At 36.8% G+C, this 23,766-nt stretch overlaps 1 protein-coding gene across 4 annotated transcripts in view; it reads left to right on the forward strand.

The window, feature by feature from the left end:
* LOC110107287 (eukaryotic translation initiation factor 2D) overlaps positions 1-16,178 on the forward strand; it is a 53,128-nt gene extending 36,950 nt beyond the window's left edge. For all 4 annotated transcript variants that reach the window (XM_020837494.2, XM_028698661.1, XM_020837493.2 and 1 more), the window contains 3 exons: positions 11,972-12,249; positions 12,461-12,831; positions 15,810-16,178. In XM_020837494.2, coding sequence (XP_020693153.1) covers positions 11,972-12,249; positions 12,461-12,831; positions 15,810-15,934 — 774 coding nt within the window. In that variant the 3' untranslated portion in view covers positions 15,935-16,178. The remainder of the gene's footprint in view (positions 1-11,971; positions 12,250-12,460; positions 12,832-15,809) is intronic.
* Positions 16,179-23,766: the final 7,588 nt, after the last annotated feature.

Below are 23,766 nucleotides of genomic sequence, written 5' to 3' on the forward strand. Positions count from 1 at the left end.
GATCTTTCAAATCATGTTATGGACATTTCTTACTTTATAAAATAAAATTTAGTTTTATTCTTATATAAATCGCCCGATCATAGTATCATATTATTTCTTATATAATAATAAACAAAATGCCACTTCTGATATCTATTATCTAAAGCAATGCATATCTATATTTAATCATATTTTCTTATTTCATTCCACTACCTGACCAACTCATGCTTTCACATATCTCCTCCTTTAACACATGTCTTGTTATATATCTATAACTCAACACGTTTCCTGCATAATTCATATTCTCATCACACAGCAATCCACCTGTTGGATCAAATGACATGCAAAGAGCCACATCTTCCTTGATTTTATAAACTTCAAATCATATACTTCAACTTCATTCTAATCCTATACTCATTCCATCATATCTGCCTCTCCCGTACTCTGTTCTCAAGTCCAAACCTCTCACGTCCCAAGTACTCTTACTGCGGCCTTCACCTCAACCCTTTTCCTTATGCTCTTGTCTCCTACAACAGCAGCCCGACCTCCACTCCCTTCCTCCCAAATAGCAGCCATTAGCTCCTCAACTCCCTCAATAATTCACTCTCATCCTTCAACTCAACGCCTACATTGAATCCCATCCGCCTGTGTCAAGAAAACATAGCAGCCCAAAAAAAAAATTTATCCACCTCAGTAAGAGCAGCAATCCAAACTCTCTCATGTGAATACCACCTACAGCCATTCCAAATTTCTCTAACCTCACTACCTCAGTTCGGTTTGTTGTTCTTGCATACAACCTAAGCTCTACAAACTCAATCCAACCACTCAAATTTCTCTAACAAAGAATAACTCAACTAAAATCCAAACCTCCATTAGCCTCTTAACTTTTTTTCTCTTTGTTTATATATATATATATATATATATATATATATATATATATAAATATATAAATATATATAAATACATATCAACAAAATTAGAAAAATAAAAAAAATCAAAAAATAAATATAATTAAAAAAAATCTTCTTCAACCTCGCCGCAAATCTCTATCATCATCACCTCGCTCGCTCGCCAAGGTATATTGTTCGCCAAACTCTAAAATCTCAAATCCTGATCTTGACGTTCGTGACGCATCGGAGAACCGCCCATACACGCCTTTATTGCGCGTGCTGGGATGGAAGCCCGGTGCGATGCCTACGACGAGGCGGGGTTACTTATAAGTACCCGTATGCGGGGAAATAATTTTGCTTTCAAACAGGAACATTCAAATACCCCATACACGCCTTTATTGCGAGTGGGGGGAATAAAGATTACGACTGCGATGTCTACGTAAATGGACACCTACCATACACGCCTTTATTGCGCGTGGTGGGCAGGCCTAGAATCCCTGTAGATGCCCCCCACGTGGGGGAGACGCCAGGATACTGTCAAAATTTTAACGATCAAAAGCCTGAATAAAATAATTTGATATTTCTCAAGCTCAAATAAACTAAATTTGAGATATTTCTTTGACTCAAATTAAATAATTTTTTGAAAATTTATTGAACTGAAATTAAATAAAATTTAAAGAATACTTGAGCTTGAATTGAATTATTAATATAAATATAAAATCAATCAAATGAATATCAAATTATTTTGGATTAGGATATTGTTAGGACGGTCCAGCCTGGACCGGCCCAACTTGGACCGGCTCAGCCGGTCCGGGTCTTCTCTAGGCGGAAACAGAACAGGGGGGAGGCGGAAGAGGGAAAGGGCCAAGGGGTGGGGTCCACTTGCAATTCAAACATGGTTTAAGTGTTTTTGGAGGGAGAAGGAAGGATAGAGAGGTCCTTTTGCTTTTGTTTTGAATTAGATTGTATTAAGAGGGAGTTAACCTAGGTTTGAGTTTTTCATGTTGATTTTGAATGTGATTTGGGGAGAGAGCTAGTTTTTCTTTTGGGCTCTAGGCTACGGCTAGAGATTTGGAGAGTTATTCCTTCCTCTCGAATCGAAGGAAACTTGTATCTTTCTTGTCTTTTGCATCGACTAGTGAAATTCAATCGTTTGCTATTGTTTTTTCCTATTTTCCCTATGAGTTCTCTCAGATTTTTCCACTGCTTTTGTGTTTGGTGGCTGTTTTCTCATAGAAAACAGCGGATTTGTTGCGATTTGGCTTAGATCCGATAGGAATCACTTGAAATACTCAAGTGGTACCTATCAAATACTTCTCTGCAATGCTAATTGGTCATGGTGGTATGTGGAAAATCTTTGGCAACATTTTTATAGAGATGAAGGGACAAAAGAATTTGATCATAATATGTGGATTTGTGTTTCCAGCAACTTAAAAAAAAAATCTGATTGTTGGTGTATTCCCAATCACACAAATCATTTCTAATGCTTTGAAGCACATGATTTTCAAGTCCCTTGCTTTATCTGTACTCAACATTAGGGAGGATTTTGGATTTGAGTGGCATGTCTCTCATGCGAAGTTAATATTCTTCTAAGTTGAGGGCATCTAATCACCTTCATTTAAAAGTTTCAAGGGTTGGGAAAAATATTTGGCTTAAAATGAGAAGTCCTATGCCTTGGTTTAAGCAATAATTCTTTAAAATATTATTATAGAATTCAGAATAAAATTTTTTTGCTTAAAGTTGGAGACATTTAATACTTGACATTCTCCAAATGACATTGATGGGATTCGAGTGATAAAAAAAGAAGATTGACTTTTACTTTGCTTCATCTTTCTTCCATAAATAGCCATGGTAGCTATGATAACAATGAAATCAATAGATGACGATGATAAAATTAATTTGAAGTTTATGGCTTAGTCTCATAATTAGTAAAATGTTGGTAAGCTTAGCTTTAAATTCAAAATGCACATTTCTTAACATAGTGCACTATCACTCTGAAATAACATGTTACTATTTGAAAACTTCTAAGCATATTGAAAATGAGGCATTACTTTGATAAATATGTTATTTATGTCACCTTGATAAGCATACAACGACCTCAAGATTTATGTTATTGATTGCAATAAATATATTATTTCTAGCTGCACATCGTTCATCGATAAGCTCATAATCACCTTGATAAGCGAGCAGTCATTTTGCTGCTTCGATAAGCACATTATTGAAAAATCTTTGAAATAAACGTCATCAGATCCGCAATATGTTTACAAGCGGACAGAAGGCGTTTGTAGGCCCCTAAAATGAAATTTTGTTTACATCTCAACGATAAGTACTTGCATAAATAATCATATTTTAGTATTTCAAATGCTCCCCTCCTACATTAAAATTGAATTTTCTAAATTTCAATATGATGCACCGAACAGAGTGTCGACGCTTCTAAAATGCGTATAACAGTCTTGGAAAGCAAGCGACTGCCCCGAGAAGAGTGCTATCGCCATGAGAAACAAGTCACCATATCGAGAAGCGTGCATATTAGATTTTAAAAGCTTAATATACATGATATTAAATCCCCGATGATGGCCGTGTTGAATGTTTATATCAACCAAAGGGGGCTCTACACCTTCAAATGCCTCCAAATGCTCATGAAAATAACTATTTCCAAATAGCTTAAATAAATCCCCGAAGATGGCCGTGTTGAATGTTTATATCAACCGGAGGGGATCAACTATTCCAAATGCCCTCAAATTTCTACAAAATAAAAAAAATTTGCAAATGACTCCAAAGTTACCCCGATGATGGCCGTGTTGAAAGCTAATCTCAACCGGAGGGGATCTCAAACATTTAAAATTTCCGAAAATTTCAAAATTAAATCATATTTGGAAAAAAATCTTGATAAATTTATAATATTCAAATAAAATTTATTATTTAAAACTTAAAGCAAAAATTTATCCATCAATTGCAAACGTTTGTCAGGGATGACAAATTTTAGAATAACTTTAACTCACAAAAGAGCAAAGTTTTTAATTGAATGTACCACTGTCTATGTTTAAAATTGTGCAACAAGAGGCGCGCCTCTGCGCAATTCTTCCCAAAGTCACCTCGAGGCGCACGTAATTTGGAGCCTGGATGAGGCGTACGCCTCCCCTTGTGTGAGGCGTGCCTCAATTGCGCAATTATGGGTGTTTACACCTCATCCAAATGGCCCCACCTACTTAAAATGAGCCATTCTTTTCCCCACACCCGTTCGACCAAGGTATTTCCCGAAAATTCCCTCCCGTAAGCTCTAGTTCGCGAAAAACAGAGGATCCCGCACGGCCGGCCTCCAATCCCGCCGCCTCTCCCGCTGGCGCTGCCTCTCTCCGGCGAACTTGAAGCGTCCGACCGCCTTCTAGGTGAAGTCCACAATCGATTTTAGGTATTTTTATTTAGTTTTTGGTTAGATTTTTCAAGTTAAAGGAAATCTAGGGTTTTTGATTTTTTGAATTATTTTGTTTGATTTTGGATTTTTGCATTAGGGAACATGGTTAGAGGCAAGGAGAAGGGGAATGCGTCATTGCGAAGGGGCCCTTCTTGGAAATATAGTGTACAAGTTGACATAGGCGGCGGAGAGAAGAGTTATATTTATTTGAAATTCAATTTTTGCAAAAATAGTGGTTAAGGGAGGAGTTATCCGCATGAAGGAGCACTTATCATGCTCTCATAAAACATAGCACCGTGTGCAAATGTGCCAGAGAAGGTGAAAGATGAAATTATTGCATATATGAAGAAAAGTACGACGGCAAAACACTTACAACAGGAGCAATTTGATGATAGGGTCGAGCACGGTGCTTACTTCGGGAGCGAGAGTGGAAAGGGCTCTTCCTCCACTATACATAACAGAGGTGCACGGGGTCCTATGGATCAGTATATGACTATTCCAGAAGAGGATAGAGGACAAGCACAAATGATGCCTGCGGCTGTACTAGAGAGGGTCGATGCCAGGTTTGCATGGATATTGGCAGTTTTTTTTTAAAAATGTCATACCATTTAATGTTGCTACGTCGCCTGCCTACTTCAATATGCTGTGGTCTGTAGGGTTGTATGGGAGAGGGTTGAAGACTCCTTCCATGTATGAGTTGCGAACATGGATTTTAAAGGAGGAGATGCAGAACACAGGGCGGAGCATTGATGAGATTAAAAGGACATTGATTGAGACTGGTGTTACAATTGGAGAAGAAGATTCCCTTGAAGACCCATTTAGTGATGGGATATGATTGCATTTTATATGTTTTTTGTACTTTGGGAGTTTTGTTAAACTAATATTTTGTGATTTTGTACTTTGGGACATGATTTTATTGCATCTACTTTCTTACTTTCTACTATTTTCATATATCATTTAGATGTTTTTATTGTAAGATACAATATTGCTATTATTTTCCTGCTAAAACCCTTAATTTTTCATTTACGCAATTCTGTATCCGTGAGGCTTACGCCTCAGACCGCCTCGAGGCTTACGCCTCGCCTCACGGACGAAAACCGCCTCGCGGCTTAATTACGCAATTTTAAACTTTGATCACTGTGATTCATTCTCAAATGGTTTCTCGCCAGCGGGGATGTGGCATGTGCCCTATGACCGGGTGGTTTTGCTACAAAATAGCACCACTATATCACGATTACGATCAAAGCCCTTATGTCTCCAATAGTTATAAGCCCCTTGAGTAATGAATCATAGGCTGCACTCAATGAATAATTAGCTAAGGTTGACTAAAATTTGTCTACTTAAACAAACATCCAACCCAAGTCTACAAGGTACTCTTGGACGAAGCAACCTATGGCTGCCGACAAGGATCCTTCTGTTAGGTTCAGTCGACTACCTCCTCTGACTAAGTAGACTAGGGACCACGATGGCCCGGGACGACGGAACCATGAGATCTTGATCGGGCTCATCATCATTCCCCCCACCATTCGCTTTAAGTATAAAAATAATAAATTTATATTTCCAATTTCATATGCTGCTACTATATGCTAGGTATTTTGTACCTACTTAATGACTAGCCTTGATCGAAAGTGCTCTCTCATGATCGAGAGGGGTAATTAATCATAGGTGCTTGCGCTTATGGGAAACCTAGAACCAGATTATAAAGTCCTCACAAAATGAGGGCGAAATCTCTGGGTAGTGCTTTATCCTAAAGTTAATCTGCCTTCTAAAAACTTGACCCGGAACATCGTTAAAACTCTCCTACGCAGGGGAGGCCGAGGCGCGAATTTTTGGAGCCCACAAACACCTCTAATACCCTTTTTAAATGCTCACAGTGCTCCTCTGTCCTACTGTAGACCAGGATGTCGTTAAAGAATACAAATACAAATCGTCTGAGATAAGGTTTGAAAACCTTATTCATAAGGTTCTGCAAAGTAGCGGGAGCATTGGTGATGCCAAAAGGCATCACCAGGACTCATAATGTACTTCATGAGTTCTAAAGGGCGTCTTGGGTACATTCTCCTTCTTCATCCGAATCTGATGGTAACCTGATTTCAAGTCTATCTTGCTGAAGATCACTGTTCTACTCATTCATCTAATAGCTCGTCGATGACTGGTATAGGAAACTTGTCAGGTACAGTTTCCTTGTTGAGTGCTCTGTAATCCATGCAAAAGCGCCAGTTGTCATCCTTCTTTTTTACCAGTATAATTAGATTAGAGAAAGGACTGACACTAGGTCTGATGATTTCCGCCTCCAACATCTCTCTAATAAACTTCTCGATTTCATCTTTCTAGAACTGAGGGTAGCGATACGGTTGTACACTGATGGGTGACACTCCCTCTTTCAACATGATGGCATCCTCCTACTCCCTCTGCGGTGGCAATCCCTGGGGTGGTTGAAACACCTCCTAGAACTGCTGGATCAACGATCGAATTGTGAGGGGTATGTCCACTCCCTCCCCCAATCTCGCTCCCTCCTAACTGTGCAACTCCACCAAATACCCTCTGCAAGCCAATTGTATATCCTTCACCATCGTTTTAAGAGAAACAATGGATTTGGATTACCCCGCATCTCCCTTAATCACCACTTTCCTCCCATCTACCATCAACTCCATCGTTAGTGCTCCCCAATTCACTTTGGTGTCTCCCAAAGTTTGTAGCCATTTCATCCCCATGATGACATCTGTACTCCCAAGCTCTAGTGGAAGAAAATTTTCCTTCACCTGAATTCCTTGGATCGTCAGTCACACTCATCTACAAATCCCCTGACCTTTCTCCATCTTCCCTGTACTCATCATCACCCCGTAGCAGCCAGCATCCACCAACCTCACTCCCAATTGGTCGACGACCTGGGTGGAAATGAAATTGTAAGTTGCTCCACTATCTATCAGCACCACCACCTCCCTGTTCTCTATCTCCCCATTTACCTTCATGGTATGATTCATAGTTAATCCTACCACTGAGTTCAGGGAAACCTCCGCCTCCATCTCCTCCTCACCTCCCTCAGTTTCCTCGTCATCGCAGACCGTGAGAACTTGAAGAGTTCGGTCATTGCACTGATGCCCTGGCGTGTACTTTTCATCGCATCGGAAGCACAACCCCTTAGCCCTCTTCTCATGCATGTCTTTCTTTGTCATCCGCTTGAAATGTCCCCCGCTTCCTCCTACTGTCTTCTCCTTGGTGGCCACTCAACTCCCTCCTGTTGCAGGACCTTTAGGTGCTAGATGAGTGGTCGTCATCCTGTACGTGTTCCCGGTGCTACTACTCCTGGCTCCCCTCTCCAAATTTCTTTAATTTTCCACCAGTTGGGCCAACTTCATGGCCTCCCCCAAGTCACGGGGCATCAAAATCTTCAGTGATGCTCGGATCTCCGCCTTCAACCCTTTCATAAAATTTTCCTCCAATATTGTATCTGAGAGTCGCTCCACCCTGCTAGCTGGGTGCGCAAACTGCTCCCGATAATCTGCTATTGATCCCTCCTATGTCAGAGCAAAGAACTGCTCATAGAAGTCTCCTCCCTGATCGGTTTGGAAACGCTCTATTATGCAATCTTTGAATTCCCTCCAGTTCCTGATTGGCCTCCTTTGGTCTCTCCACTGAAACCACGACAGGGTTTTCCCTTCCAAGCACAATCCTGCTGCTGTCAGCTTCTCCTCCTCTGTCAACCCATTGACGGCGAAGTACCGTTCTACCTTGTAAATCCACCAATACGCATCTTCTCATTTAAATATGGGCATCTTCAACTTCCTCACATTCTGGTCGCCACCATTTCCCTTGATTCTTCCATAATTTTTCCTTTCCCAAGTGCTAGGTCCACCCCATGTTTCCCGATCTTCCCTTGTTCTTCCATAGCCCAAACTCCCTTCGAAATTCTCCATTCTTTCTTCAAAATCAGCACCTCAGCGGCCATAGTATCCCTCATGGCGTTCCCCATATCCTCCTCTTTCTTTTCTCTGGACAGGCTCCAGATGGGGTCTTCTTCCTTCTCCTTCCATGATCTCCACCTCATCTTCCTCCCCACGGATTTCAGAATTCTTACTTTTTCCTCCATCCCTTTTGCCACTGAAGCCGCCGTTTGATTTTGAATTTCCAACATTTTTTTCATCATATCTCGGAGGTTGGCGACTTGTCCCTCCATGGAAGAAATTATTTCCTCCACCGTCATTTTGATTTGATTCATCTCTACTTCAAGTCTTTCCTCCAAGACATCTACGTTTTTGGCCGCCATCACAATCTGGAGTTTGTAGATTCACAAAAACAGGATTTTTGAGTAAAAAAACAACAACCTTTTCCTATTTGGAGCGAAAAACTGCTGCTGGAATCAGTTGAAAACAACCCTCCACCGGTTCCGAGACTTGCTCTGATACCAATTTGATAGGAAATACTTGAGTTCGCAAGTAACCCTGAGGAAATACTTGAGTCGCAAATAAACCTATCACTAATTGGAGAAAAACAGTGAGACTTAAGCAAAATCTAGAAATCAGCCCCAAATCGATAGATTGCAATAAGAAAAACAAAGGAAAACCAACACGAAAGCAAGATACAAGCGATCCTCAATTCGAGAGGAGGATCGTCTCTCCCAAATCTCTAGACTAGAGAGTCTATAGCCCAAACGCCAAGAAACCCTAACTTTCAATCAATCAAAACATGAAATATTTCCTAACCCCCCTCATCCTCTTGAATACAAAATATTTCCTAATCAATTTTCCCTTCCAAGCCTAAACAACCCTCTCTGTTTGATTTTCAAAACTCAAGGAGGAGTGGGGCCCGCCCGTTTGGGCGGACAAAGCCAAGGAGGCGGAAGGAGTCCGCCTACTATAAACAAATTGAGCCGGGTGGACCGGTTCACTGTGAACTGGTCTAACATATACATGTCAAAATCTTCGGCTGATGTCCTCATCATCATGTGTATTGTAGTTGATGAATCAATTTAACAAGCTAATAATACTGCTCCTGCCGAAGTATCTATTAAACCTATCGTAAAGTCTATGAATCAAATTGTGATTGAATTTATTTTGGTTCTTAGTTTCTTAATATACATATTTATCTTAAGGAGAAAATGAGATTGCATTGATATTTCAAAGAATGTATTAGCATTTAGCAACAATAACTTTAAAGGAGATTTAAAATTCACAATTCTATTTGTGTGGTTAAATAAATAATAATAATAATAAAATATCACAACTCATTTTAATTCATTTGAATTGTTTTACTTTGAAGTAGTTGCCTGTCCATGTATTCATATCATATATGTGCGGTTTATCCGTTTTTAAGTTTTTTTTTTACAATCTCTTTCTCTAAGAATTCATTATAATGTCTTTATTAGACTATTAGGATGCATATCAATATTTTATCATTTTTTTTATTTGTCTCATATCATATTCGTCATTTGCTTGATGTGCATGAAAATATTAATTTAAATTGATTGTTAATTGTGACAATTACAAGCCTACTATTGATATGATGAAGAGATATATGAAATTTAAAGTGATTAAAAAAATGGCATATCTAAATCTTGAAATATTTGTTATAGGTGCTTTTAAGAAATTAACACTAGGAAGGTAGGCGCTAGAGGTGTAAACTAGTTGAGTCTATTCAGAGGTATCATCGGCTTGAGTTTGACTTAATTAATCAAGTTCAACTTGTATGATTTCAATTCAGATACTTTTTTATAGCTAAGAAAGAAAATTTTAAAATAGTTTTAATAACTTTGTTCTCAACCCTTAATTTTTAATAGATTTTAGTTATTTTATATTAATTTTTTTAATATGAGCTAACCTACGAGCTGACGAGTCGAGTCATGGTCAATTAAAACTTGACTTATTAGCTCATCTTACTCGACTCATAAACCATTGAACCAAGCCCGAACCAACGAACAAGTCAACTTGACATACCACCAATGCATTGGGTCAAATGCTTATAAGTTGAAATTTTTAGCGCTAGTCCAGCTTTTAATGTATTTAATATAAGTTTGGTTGATGAACATACCACCACTATATTGGAATCTTTTCTCTTTCCGTCTCAAGAATTCACATCCACAAATTACCAAACAATTCTATACATCTTATCCTAGACGAAATTTTAGATGATAAGATTGTTCTACGTACTAATGATGGACATTAAAGGTATTGTGTGCATTGATATGATCGACTTATATGTGGTGATTCATGGATTTTCTTACATGAAGTTTAACTATTGTGCCTATATTTACATGATTACTATCAAATGCTCAATCCGTTTGAGCTGGATTTTTCAAGTTATTCAGCTTTGATGCAGGTCAACAATTTTAGTTTTGATTTTTTACATTAGTTTATTTGATTTTAGTAGTTTCTTTTAGATCTATGTAATTATTTTTTATGTAAACATGCTGATGATGAAGATCAATAAACTTATTGTTTGTGTTCTGTTAGGTTTCGTTTGGGATGGCTTTCTTCTTGCTTCTTAAAGCTGTTTTTAGTTCAAAAATTTAAATTTTTTTACTAAAAAGCAGCTTTAAGTAGTAAGAAAGCTGTCCCAAATGAAGCCTTAATGTCCGTCCATGCTGCTTCAGCTCTTGTGCCGCTTCGAGCTGATTCAACTGCCGTATACCTGGTTCTGCCTTTGTACTGCTGTTGTGGTATTCAAGTGGCCTGGTTGTTGGCTATCTGTTTTGCTACTACTGTTGATTCAGTGTTCTTCAGCAGCTGATTTTCTGTCCGGATTTTAATTGTGCTTTTAATCAACATCTATAGCTAATTTTGGGCTTTAAGTTTGGCTAGTGTAGTTTATAGTTTGATGGGTCTTCAGTTGGACCGTGATTTGAGATGATGTGGCTTTTTGTGTAGCCGTGAAGTGCGAATTAATGCCTCTAGCTTGAATTGCGTTTTTCCTATCAAGCGGTGATATGTGATTACAGTATTTGGTGAGATATGCAGTAGCTTGCAGTCTTGATTACCTGTAATTTGCGTTTGGGCACAGCAGCTTTTGCTAGATTTCAACAATGTACTGATTGCTGACTTTGGGAGTTGAATGATAATAAATATGAATTACTGGGGCATGCGAGTTAACTATTGTTTACATGAAATTTCTACTTTCATCTTAAGGCTTCATTTGGGACGGCTTTCTTATTGCTTCTTAAAGCAGTTTTTTAGTATAAAAATTAAAATTTTTGAACTAGGAAGCTGCTTTATAAAGCGGAAAGAAAGCTGTCCCATACGAAGCCTAAATTTTGCATTTGTTGGATACGACTTCAAGTGCGGTGCAAGTATTCATTGCTGACTTTCAGGACAAGTTATCTTTGCACCAGAGTGAGACTTGTGTATCTGATTGGTAAATTCTTTTCTTGCTATTTTTTCTTCTGTTTTGTGATTGGTTCTCGAGCGTAATTAATTTTTGGTCAAATCTGTAACAATCTGTTTTTTATGATTTGGGTGTCTTGATAGAATTGCGGTTTTTATTATCTCAAATTTCCTTTAGATTTTCTGATTTTACAATGCTTAAATTATGATTTGGTTGAGAATTCTATGTGTTTTCTAGTTTTCCAAAAAATATGAGTTTTCGTTCAAGTTATAAGTTTATAAACTACGAATTTGATCTAAGACGTTTTTCAACATGTTGCCCACTCGTTTTTTTTTATTTGAATTCTAACTGACAACTATCAATTTGGTAGGTATCGGCAAAGGAAGACAAGCACAAGAAGGAAATTATATTACTTTCTGTGAACCGTGCACATCCAGACTATATATCTTTCAAGCCAGAGAAACGTGTTACGGAATTTGTAGATCAGAAACCTGATACTTCTGCAGCTGATGCTCACCAGACTAGATCGCAGCTTGAGGTTGTTGAGATTTACAAATCAAACGCTCATGTCAATCTCATATTCACATCTGTTGGTTCTGATACTGGAAAATATTACACTGCTCCAGAAGCAACTGATGTTGTCTTCAGGTTTTCTTCGATGACTCCCTTCTCTCTTGCTGGCAATCTTCTATGAAATTTCTATTTTTGCTGCTTTTTTTATTTGCAAATGAATTTTGACTGTAGCAGTTTAGTTTGGTGTTCACATGGCCACCAAATTATTGCTATTATGTAATTTAAAAGAAAAGTCTCTTATATCATCATATCCTATGGAACTTAACTCAGTTCTTGTGGACTACAGATACATAGAGAAAGAAAATTTGACCAATCCAATGAACAAAGCGGTGGTGGTTTTAGATGCTACACTTTGTGACGCCCTTTTCAAAGGGACCATTAAAAAGGGCGTAATGTACCCTACCGAAATTCAGAAGAAGGATCTTGGAGCAACATTTCTAAATCGGATGCAAGCTTTCCACAGGGTGTCAAGGGATAGTGAAGTTGCTGTACGTAAAGGTTCTATTAGACCAATACAAATTATGACCGAACGTCGGCAAGGGAACAAGAAGGTGACAAGAGTCTCAGGAGTCGAGTATTTCTTAATGGACGCCGAATCATTAGCTTCTGAACTTCAAAAGAAATTTGCATGCAGTACATCAGTATCTGAGCTTCCAGGTATGTTCCTTTCCTTTTTCAGTATCTGATCGCAAAAGAAAAGTAATCTGATGATATCAATCACATATTGATTCTACATATCATTTTCAAAATAGAGTACAACAACAACATCAAACCTTTATCCCACTACATGAATCCCTTTTCTCCATTGTGTCCTATTAAAAGTCAAATTCTTATTTAAATCTAATAAAAAAAAAGATTATTTTTTAATATTTTATAACCAAATCTTTTTAGGTCTGCTTCTACCTTTCTTAACATACGCAAAATCTAAAATATCTACTTTTCTAATTGGGTCATCAGAAGACTGCCATTTTATGTGATCAAACCCTCTAAGGTGATGCTCTCGAATCACATATTGATTCTACGTATCATTTTCAAAGTGTTTTTGAAAAAAAAAAAAAAAAACCGTCATCAAAAGTGGATTGGGTAGCTGAGATATTTAAAGTTTTCCTCTCCCATTATTGTAGTAATTTGAGAGGATCTGTATTGTATTGAAAATAAGTATCATCAAGCGATGGATGAGCATCAAAGTCCCTTCAACTGTGTTTTGAGTGCTTGCAACTGTGATTATTTCTTACATGATATAAGATAAGAAAATTGATTTGTTGTTTTTGTTTTTGTTTTTAGGGTGCTGAACAAATTTATTCATAATATTTAGAAGTTAGCTGATAGCATGCTCAAACTCTCACTCCACATTGATAGTGAAGGCCCCAACCATGAAATCTTGTGCCTCACACTTGAAGGGAGATAAATTTTTATGTTATAAATTGTATCGACACAAGTTTTAAAATTTTGAATTTAGTAATATATATGAATATTTTATGTTGCATTAATCTCAAAATAAATTGATGAGGACATCAGGCCTTGGAAAGTTTACCAGAGGCGGGGCCGACGATCTACGGCCACGATCACGCCAATTTATTTTTGAATTATTTTATGTATTTTGATTTATTTAGTTACTTTTCCAATTTTACCCTCACTTGAGGGAAGAGATGTTTGTAACCCCAAGGGATACTTTTGTCTTTTGTTTTATCCTTGTATTTGGGAGACTATTTATATCCTCCTCCTATGCTTATGTTGGGAATAAAGATTATTATGAAAATTTCAGCTTATGTTTATTGTCTCTTTTGTGTTAAGAGAGAGAGAGAGAGCTTTGGAGAGATCCCTAGGTGAGGGAATCGGATCACCCACTAGTCGCAGGAAGCTTCCGGGCTTATGATTATCTTCTTCTTCTTCCTCCGTCCTCTTCCTCCTTTCCCCTTGGCCAAGCTCCTTAAACCGCCGACCCTTCACTCATTTCTCCCACTATAGGCCAAAACCTCCACCACACCTAAACCTAGGCCGACCATCTCGCCCTTCTCCACACAAGCCAACCTTTTCCCCCCACCTTCACACCACCAAAACCCCACAAACCCTAACCTAGCCGCCGGCCACACTTCCTTCCCCAAGCCTCCATAATTCAAAATCCCTACTTGAATACCTTCCATAAGTGGCAACTTTTAATTTAGGAAAGTCTAATTTCATATTTCAAATCAATTTGAATTTGAAAATTCTTTCCTAACTAAAAGGATCTATTTTAGGAAAGTTTATAAGTCCTATTTGAATTTTGAATTAGATGTGATTTAAATTAATCGTTCCTAATTTAAAATTCTAAATCAAGCGAGTCTTGATTTCCCCTTCACAAGTCCCACTCCCTCCTTGATGCCGCCTGCCCCCTCCTTCCTTTTCTTTATCCCACAATAAATTTCTTCCCCTTTTGGAGCCCTAATTAATTCCCTAATCTAAGGAGCTCTTTCCCTCTTCTCCCCTTATTTGAAAATTCAAATTTCCAAACGCTAAACCTTCCTTATTCAAATTTGAAATTTAGTTTTAGATTTTGGAAAAGGCCTCCCCCCCCCCCCCCCCCAAATCCTCTCTCCACCATTGCCCTTAGCTTGATACTCCACCCAAGGAAGGATAGAAGCAGCGTCACCACCCCGCGTCCCCCTCTTGGAAATAATTCTTCAAATCCCCCTCCCCGCCATTAATCCCAAGGGATTTCTAAATCATCGTTTGCTGTCCAGATTTTTTGGATATAGCAAATTGCTGCCTTGAGATTTCCTCCACGGGCACTTGCTGTCCCAACAATAGGAGAACCTTTATGTGCTGTCCATAAGTTCCAGATTGCTGTCCAACCACATCTAGAAGGCTCGTGGTTGCTTTCCACTTCCTCTCAAGCACCCAAACGACAACACCGGAGCTTCATATCTCCTGTTTTTTTGGGTAAACTCTTCCTCCAACTCTTTTATCTTTATAGTTGCTTCTCAATTGTGGTTTTATTCGATTCATGAAGATTGTGTTAATGTTCCTCCGCTAAAGCCTAGTAATTTAGAGAGTTGAGTGAGAGATCTTTCCATAGTGAATAGTCTCATTGTTAACTTATGGATTCTACGTTGAAAATCTTTCATGTATGTAACGTTAGAGTAATTGATTATTTTGTGGCTTTAACTTTTATGTGTGTGACTTAGCCTAAGCTTGTTTCACCGCTCTCTTATTTTATTTCATCGTTTAAATCTCTATAAGTCTTAATTAATACTGTTCTCTTAACTAAAGCGTGCAAATCTTTAATTTACATCATTTAAGCATTTAAGTCCTGCATCATAAATCCTTTAATTTTTAAGTTCATCTTTATACAAATTGTATAAGAATATCTTGACATAATTTGTGTTTTTTCAATGTAAAAACCCCTCTGAACAGACGCGTCATAAATTTTGTGTCGGCAAGTGGAAAATGCACTAGTAGATGATTATTAAAAATAACTTGTTATGCCAAAACCTTTTAGTCGTTCTTTTCCTTGTTTGTTATTAATGTGTTACATTAGATCAACATGCCAATTCTTTCTCATCACTGAAACATTTAACCCAGGATTTACATAGTTCAAATTCTATCTTATTTTGCAGCTTAAACAGATTGAAATCTCTGTGTGAAATTCATTTCAGGTAAAAAGGGACAATATGAAGTGGTAATCCAGGGTGGAGTGATCGATGATCTTGCTAAGCACCTTGTTGACTATTATGGCGTCCCCAAAAGATACATTGAAGTGCTTGATAAAACCAGAAAATAAGAGGTAAAGTCTTTTATGTCAAACTCCATACATAACTAAATATACAACCCATAGACATCATCTTTCATAGTCAAAACCTGCTTATATAAGGCTATTCTATATAGCTGGAGGGTGGTTCAACATGTATGAGATTATGAACTTTGCTATTCCAATAAAACTCATATGTCTACTCTGCTCTCCTTAGGGCTGTGAATTTAGCTCATAAATGCGACTATATATATATATATACACACACACTATTTTAGATGATGCAAAATTAATTAGAATTGAGTTGACTTTTTCCCTGAATTTAGCTTGAACCAAATTTAGTGAGTCGGTGTACGGCTCAAATTGAGATCAAATAAAGCGAATCTCTTATCAAAATTCGAGCAAACGATCGACTTTATCTTGAGTGATTGACTTAGGTTTCGTTTGGAACAATTTTTCTTATTAATTTTTAAAGTAGTTTTTTAATACAAAATTTTTTTGGAAGTAACAAAAAAGTAGTAGTCAAAAGCTATCCTAAACGAAGCCTTAGAGATTAGAGTATTGGGCTTGACTCTAAGGCTTTGTTTGTTCTTACTGATTTATTTTTCAGACATTAATTATAATTTTTATTTGGACACATTATTATTATTATTTTCGAGGTATTTTTTTGCTTAGAAGTTATTTTCTATGGCAGTTTTAAAAAAGTTATTTTCTCAACAATAATTTTATAATCACCTTTATAAAAAGTTGTAATTGTTTCAAATGAACTCTTGATGAAGTTTAAAACCGTTTGTTTTAAACCCAACTTATCTAGCTCATCAGTGAATTGAAAAGCGAGTAGCTTGCACAGATTATTTGGCCTAGTGGTTGGATGCTGTCTTTAATTTTAAGATTTTGAATTTGATTCTGCTTAGTCTATCCAGATGTGCGCCTGAATTTATTATTGAATTTGTTCATAGGTCTTATATAAAAAAAAGAAGCAAAGTAGTTTTGGGGTACCTTTGCATCCCTAGGTCTCTAATGTAGGAGTAGAGGTAAATAAGAACCTGAAATTGAGATGCTGAAGGACGGGGTAAATTATTACGTCCGGTTGCCGGACTTAAAAATAAGTCTAGTCATCCAATTAAAACTTGTCATGTCGTATGCATTTGACTGAGCTTTATGTGCGTTTTAATTGCGCTTTTTGATTGAGTTTTACCTTTACTTTATTTAGGTTTTACTTGTACTTAATTTAAAATAATATTTTATTATTATCCGGGCATAATAATTTGTCGAAGGATGGATATTGCAACTTCACCTTTTTTTATTCAAAGCCACTCTTTAGCACTTATTATTATTTCATTTAAGAAAGTGAATTGTTGATTAATTGAGAAAGTCATGATGCCATCCCTGTAATTGAGAAAACTCTTATTTATAATCTAAAAAGATAATTGTTTCCATGAGCCATATTTTTTAACTTTAATATTTATGTATTATTAATGAGGAAATTGAACTTTAAAAAACTAGATATTAGTAGAGGTGTAATTGACTCAGTGGGTTAGTTTGGGTTTGGTTTGATAAAAGATTTGCGAGCTAAAGTTTTTTTTGGGACAATTTTTTTACCGGTTTCTACAAAAGGTTTTTAGTTCAAAAATATCTAAGAAGTAGTGGTTAAAAATTATCCCAAATGAATCTTATTAAGTTTAATTGGCTTATTGGATTTGATTTATCAGTTTGTCAGTTGATTCATTTGAAAAATATTAAAATATATTTTTTAAAATATATATAATTTTAAGATTTTAAGTGCAAATTGAAAATTTTAACCCCCATATCTTAGCTAATATTTTATTAGGTCCGTTAAATTATTATTTTTTAACCCTTTTAGTATAGAAGTTGTTTAAGTTAGGATGGTTTTGTTATGTTCTTTTATAGTAAATGAGCTTTTTAGTGAGCTCGTTCTAATTCATATGATCAAGAACTTCATTAATTAGTCAAGTTTATGTTGAGAATAGCTCAAGGCTCAAGCTCAGTTCAACTCATTTACATCCTTTGACATTTATTAATTATAGCTCGTAAACGATCTTAACAAACATTAGATTTGATTGTATTTGAGTTTGGGTCGCTTGATTTGTGTTAAGGTTGAGCTCAACCCATGTTCCAATGTGTATGAAATCTTTATATTTGTTTAGTATTTGCTTTATGCATATTAGTTTCTCGTATGATTCGAATCATACGAAATTTTAATAATTATTATAAAAATTAGTTATAAATGAGCAAATAAATATAAAATAATTATAACTTATTTATCCTAAAATATATAATAGTTAGCAAATGTTAACACTAAAATTTACAATTGCACATGCAAAAACTTTAAGACTATTTTGTTATAATAAACCCCAAAATTGCTTAACTGATAAGTAAGAATAAAACTTCAGAATACAAATCTCATCTAAACACAAAATAATTAAGCTAAACCATCTCATGTTTCTAACCTTAGGCACAAGATAAACCAAATGGCATCCATTCTCTTAAAGAAATAGTTAGATATATATTCACTTATATAAGGGCCGTCCAAATATTATCCTCTTCATGGAATATCCGAGGCATCAAACCCATTATTGTCTCATAGTAGGGTATCATAATACCTATAAAAAAGAAGTAATGATAAAGCAATCTCGTGAAATAATTAGCCAAGAACAAACTTACACATTTGAGTTAGTGAGCACTTGCCTGACTTTGTTGAAGTCCATCTAGGTCATCCCTATAGGTCGTGGTATTTCCCACTGGAACCTCTTTGATCATTTCTTCTAACCACCTGTATTATAATTAGCAATTTCGAAAGAAAGTGCTTCGGTTATATGAACTAATTCGAAGAATATATGAAATACCTAGATCAGAGTGGTTTTCCAATGATTTCCCATTTGAAAGGTACACAAAGCGTCGGTCGACAAACAATTAGTTGCTCTCATGACTAAACCCATAGAAGCAGAAAATAAACCTCTATTTAGAACTTTATAGGCTTCATCGTTAAATTTAATTCTTTGTATATATGTACTTGCAAGAAGCCTCATTGGGAGTACTGAGTGAATACCTATAAGTGCTTAAATAATGATAAATATTGTATATGAAAATGCTCAGTAGATGTATTTTGGAAGCAAAAATATAACCGAGCATATACAAAATATAAGCCCTAATAGACCTTAAAAATATCAGTTACGACAAATCATCATACAACTCTCTATATCTGTCTCAGGCATCAAATGGGAAAAATTGAATGAGCCAAAGAATTGTCCATTCTAAAGCTTTGCCTAAACTCCCTACTCATTAGGATGGTGATATATGACATTTGGGTCGAGGTGGCTACCTAGTAGTTCATTACAACATTCTAACCATGTTAACAATCATAAGCTGACTCCAATCACTGTAGGTCCAACCAGGGCTTCACCATCAATCATAATGTCCAAGATAAGATGCATATTCTATAATGTGGTAGTCATCTTGCCGATAAACAAGTGAAATGTGTTTGTTAAAGGGCACCACCTCTTGACCAATGTGGTGATAGGCTAATAAATTAACTTAATAAACTTAAAGGGCCTAGGGGCCGTCCAAATATTATCCTCTTCATGGCATATCCGAGGCATCAAACCCATTATTGTCTCATAGTAGGGTATCATAATACCTATAAAAAAGAAGTAATGAAAAAGCAATCTCGTGAAATAATTAGCCAAGAACAAACTTACACATTTGAGTTAGTGAGCACTTGCCTGACTTTGCTGAAGTCCATCTAGGTCATCCCTATAGGTTGTGGTATTTCCCACTGGAACCTCTTTGATCATTTCTTCTAACCACCTGTATTATAATTAGCAATTTGGAAAGAAAGTGCTTCTGTTATATGAACTAATTCGAAGAATATATGAAATACCTAGATCAGAGTGGTTTTCCAATGATTTCCCATTTGAAAGGTACACAAAGCGTCGGTCGACAAACAATTAGTTGCTCTCATGACTAAACCTATAGAAGCAGAAAATAACCCGCTATTTAGAACTTTATAGGCTTCATCGTTAAATTTAACTCTTTGTATATATGTACTTGCAAGAAGCCTCATTGAGAGTACTGAGTGAATACCTATAAGTGCTTAAATAATGGTAAATATTGTATATGAAAATGCTCAGTAGATGTATTTTGGAAGCAAAAATATAACCTAGCATATACAAAATATAAGCCCTAATAGACCTTAAAAATATAAGTTGCGACAAATCATCATACGACTCTCTATATATGTCTCAGACATCAAAGGGGGAAAATTGAATGAGCGAGAGAATTGTCCATTCTAAAGCTTTGCCTAAACTCTCTACTCATTAGGATGGTGATATATGACATTTGAGTCGAGGTGGCTACCTAGTAGTTCATTACAACATTCTAACCATGTTAACAATCATAAGCCGACTCCAATCACTGTAGGTCCAATCAGGGCTTCACCATCAATCATAATGCCCAAGATAAGATGCATATTCTATAATGTGGTAGTCATCTTGCCGACAAACAAGTGAAATGTGTTTGTTAAAGGGCACCACCTCTTGACCAATGTGGTGATAGGCTAATAAATTAATTTAATAAACTTAAAGGGCCTAGTAGAGTTGATTCCCACAAGTTGTAGGGAATATATGAAGCAAGGATAGTGAACATGCTACTCACAGACCATCTATAGGTGGGTTGGTCACTAAGAGTATAACCTACAAAAGGACAAAAAAATATTTAGCTTTATAGATAAAAATTAAGAAAATTTCATTAAATTAAAGAAATTAAGAAGACATACATCATTAATATTTGAAGCCCTATGCACCACACTCAAAGGACGAAAAACTGAATAGGGAGGCGAAAGCCCACATCGTATGACTGCACATGCGCAACTCTCTTTCTAGCATGTTGTTGTCCGATTCAATATGTTGCCTTTGCCATGCTTGCATAAGGAGATTGAAGAAAGATGATAGAGCCCAATTTTATCCTAGGATAATAACTGATTAGAAAAAAGAGCTTTCCATCGCTTGGATTATTTGGACATGTAGCACTGTTATGACCACTACTTTGATATATTGTGTAACTCTGACTTGAAGGTGTCGTCCATAGTGTTATTGATTCTAGTTATCCTCGGTCAACTAGCTCGATGCTTAAATATAAGTGGCAACATCCCCTTTAGCATCAAAAGGAGGCCATGAACTCATCTCATGAATCAAATGAAACAATTTGGAGTATCTCTCTTTATAAAAATCTAGTGTTAAATAGAGGGATACGAAAGAGTTATGATCCCAATGTTTTGCACTGTGAGCAATGATATTATGGATGTAGGAATGTTTGTGTACATTCATGTTTGTATGGAGGTCATGTCAATACGATATTCCCTACAGGACATGTCAAAAACTTGGTACTCGTGGTTATTTGTACATATAGGTTATGAGCATCTTCATACTTCCCGCTCGGCATTATACAAGTTAGCCTTCATATGAGGGACAAAAGGTGAGCCATTTAAAGCCATCCAATCTACAACGACGACTGCTTCTTAAGAAATAATGCGACAAGATTATATTAGACATCCATGAAGAGAGCCTAAATTGAAAGACCTCAAACATGTCTTAGAACCCCATTGAATCATTTAGAGACATTTATTGTCGTTCTCCCATAACGAAACTTGCAATCATGTGAAGGACTCCACTTGGTGAATTTCTGCTTTCACAATCAATTGTATGCCTCTGTTGACCTCATTTTTGTATGAGGTCATTAATGATCCACCCATACTCTAGATTAATCTTGACCCCATATCAATTTAATCTCTAAACCAATCTAGACTCTAGGATCCTCCTAGAATCCAGACCTTAGGATTTATTCTAGATCTTAGGATCCTTCTAGACTCCAAATCAATCCAGACCATAGGATCCACTCTAAACCCTAGGATTCTTCTAGACCCCAGGCCCTGAAACTTCTAGATTCTAGACCCTAGAGTCCCTCTAGATGCCAGGACCAATCCAGATTCAAATTAATCCAAACACATGATTAATCTAAATCTCAAACCAATCTAGACTTCAAATCAATCTTGACCTTAAGCCAATCCATATATCAATTCCATTCAAACTTCAATTAAATCCAGATTTCAGACATATTCAGACTTTGAACTTTGAACTCCTCCTGATTCAAACTCAAGTTCAAACCTTAATCCTACCTTTGATATAGTTCAACCCTACCCTATCACTTATGATCATCCAAATAATCATAAATGATATGGATAGTTCAAATCCAGAACCTAACTCAAACCCAAAAATCCATAGCCAAATTCAAAGTCCAAAGGTTAAGTCCTAAAAGTCTTTTTCAGTGATTTTTCAAGCACTTCAAAATCCTATCAAATGACCTCTGATTCTGAGTCTATCACTTGCACAGTGATAAGACATATCTCTAGAGGTAACCCTCCAAATTTGAGCCCATTATGAGGTCTCTAACCATAGAAATCGAATTAAAATCCAAAGGCTATAAAACCTTCAAATATTTACGGCCTATGCCACTAGACCTGCCACCCAGTAGACCCTGACCTTAGAGCTTTATCCAGAGCCTCTAATCACTTCTAAACCCTTAATCCTGACCTATTGAATATTAAATTGCATTTTGGTGGACCCATTTTGACCCCTAGTTGACCAGGGGTCAAAATGACCAAAATGCCATTTAAGGATAATTTTGAAATTTTCTCCAAACTTCAACTACACCTTTTCAAACCAACTCAAAACCCCCTCCAATGCATCCTAATCACCCTTAGGAGTGCACTGGACTCAAGCCTTGACCCTGGTCAAACCTGGTTGACCAAATCGACCTTTTTGACCAAAATACCCTTATGGGGTTCAGACATCAATTTTAAACCAAATGACTTCCAAATTACTTGAAATCACTTCCAATAAGTTCAAATATCAAACCAAACCTGTCAGACTCAAACCCAGATCCTAGGTCAACCTGGTTGACCAAACAGGCCCTTAAGGGTCAAAACAAGCATTTTGAATAAATTGACCTCCCCAGACTATTGGACCACCTCCAACAGACTCAAAATATCAAACCAAACTTGTTGAGCTCAAATTCGGGTCCCGGGTCAACCTAGTTGACCAAGTCAACCTAGGTTTACCTAAATACCCTTTAAAGTTTAAATAGGTTATTTTAATCTATTCAAACAATTTAATCCCTTTCAAGCTTCAAATTAACTCCAAACTATGGCCTAATCATGCCCTAAATCTTGGTCAATCAAATCTAGCTAAAATTGACTAAGTCAACATTTTTAAACTTGATTAAACTAGTTCAAATTCTCTTTCATGCCTTCAAACCTCAAATCTTAATCATCAAACCTCTCCAAGTTCAATCCACCAGCTCAAACCACTTCCTTGCATGCCAACTCACAAGCCCATGTGGCATTTTGACTGGTCAAACAGTCAACATGGGCTTTGGAGTGGTCAACTTTGGTAAAAAACCTCTTAAACTTAATCCATCTTAACCCAAATCAACTCCAGCCATTTGGATAGACTCTAGAAGTTTCTTAGGGCTTATCCGAGCCTTTGGATCATGATCCAATGGCTTCCATCATCCCACATTCCCATAAGAAGCAAAAATGAGTTTCTCCACTTCATGTCCTTGCCTTGTCTTTTCCTTTAGCTTCCCAACAATCCTAGGTACAGATGGCTTGATCATAAACACTCCCTCAGTCAATCCCAGCCACTCATTTGCTTAGAGAATGATGCAATGGGACCAAATATCCTAATTAAGCTAATTTGAACCTTAAGCCTTGATTCACTCAATCCCTCCTTTCCAGAGCTAATCCAGCCCTCAAAAACCTCCTCCAGATCTTTCTCTAGCTTTTCCAA

This window comes from Dendrobium catenatum, unplaced genomic scaffold, assembly GCF_001605985.2.
Source record: "Dendrobium catenatum unplaced genomic scaffold, ASM160598v2 fragScaff_scaffold_129, whole genome shotgun sequence".
Classification (NCBI taxonomy): domain Eukaryota; kingdom Viridiplantae; phylum Streptophyta; class Magnoliopsida; order Asparagales; family Orchidaceae; genus Dendrobium; species Dendrobium catenatum.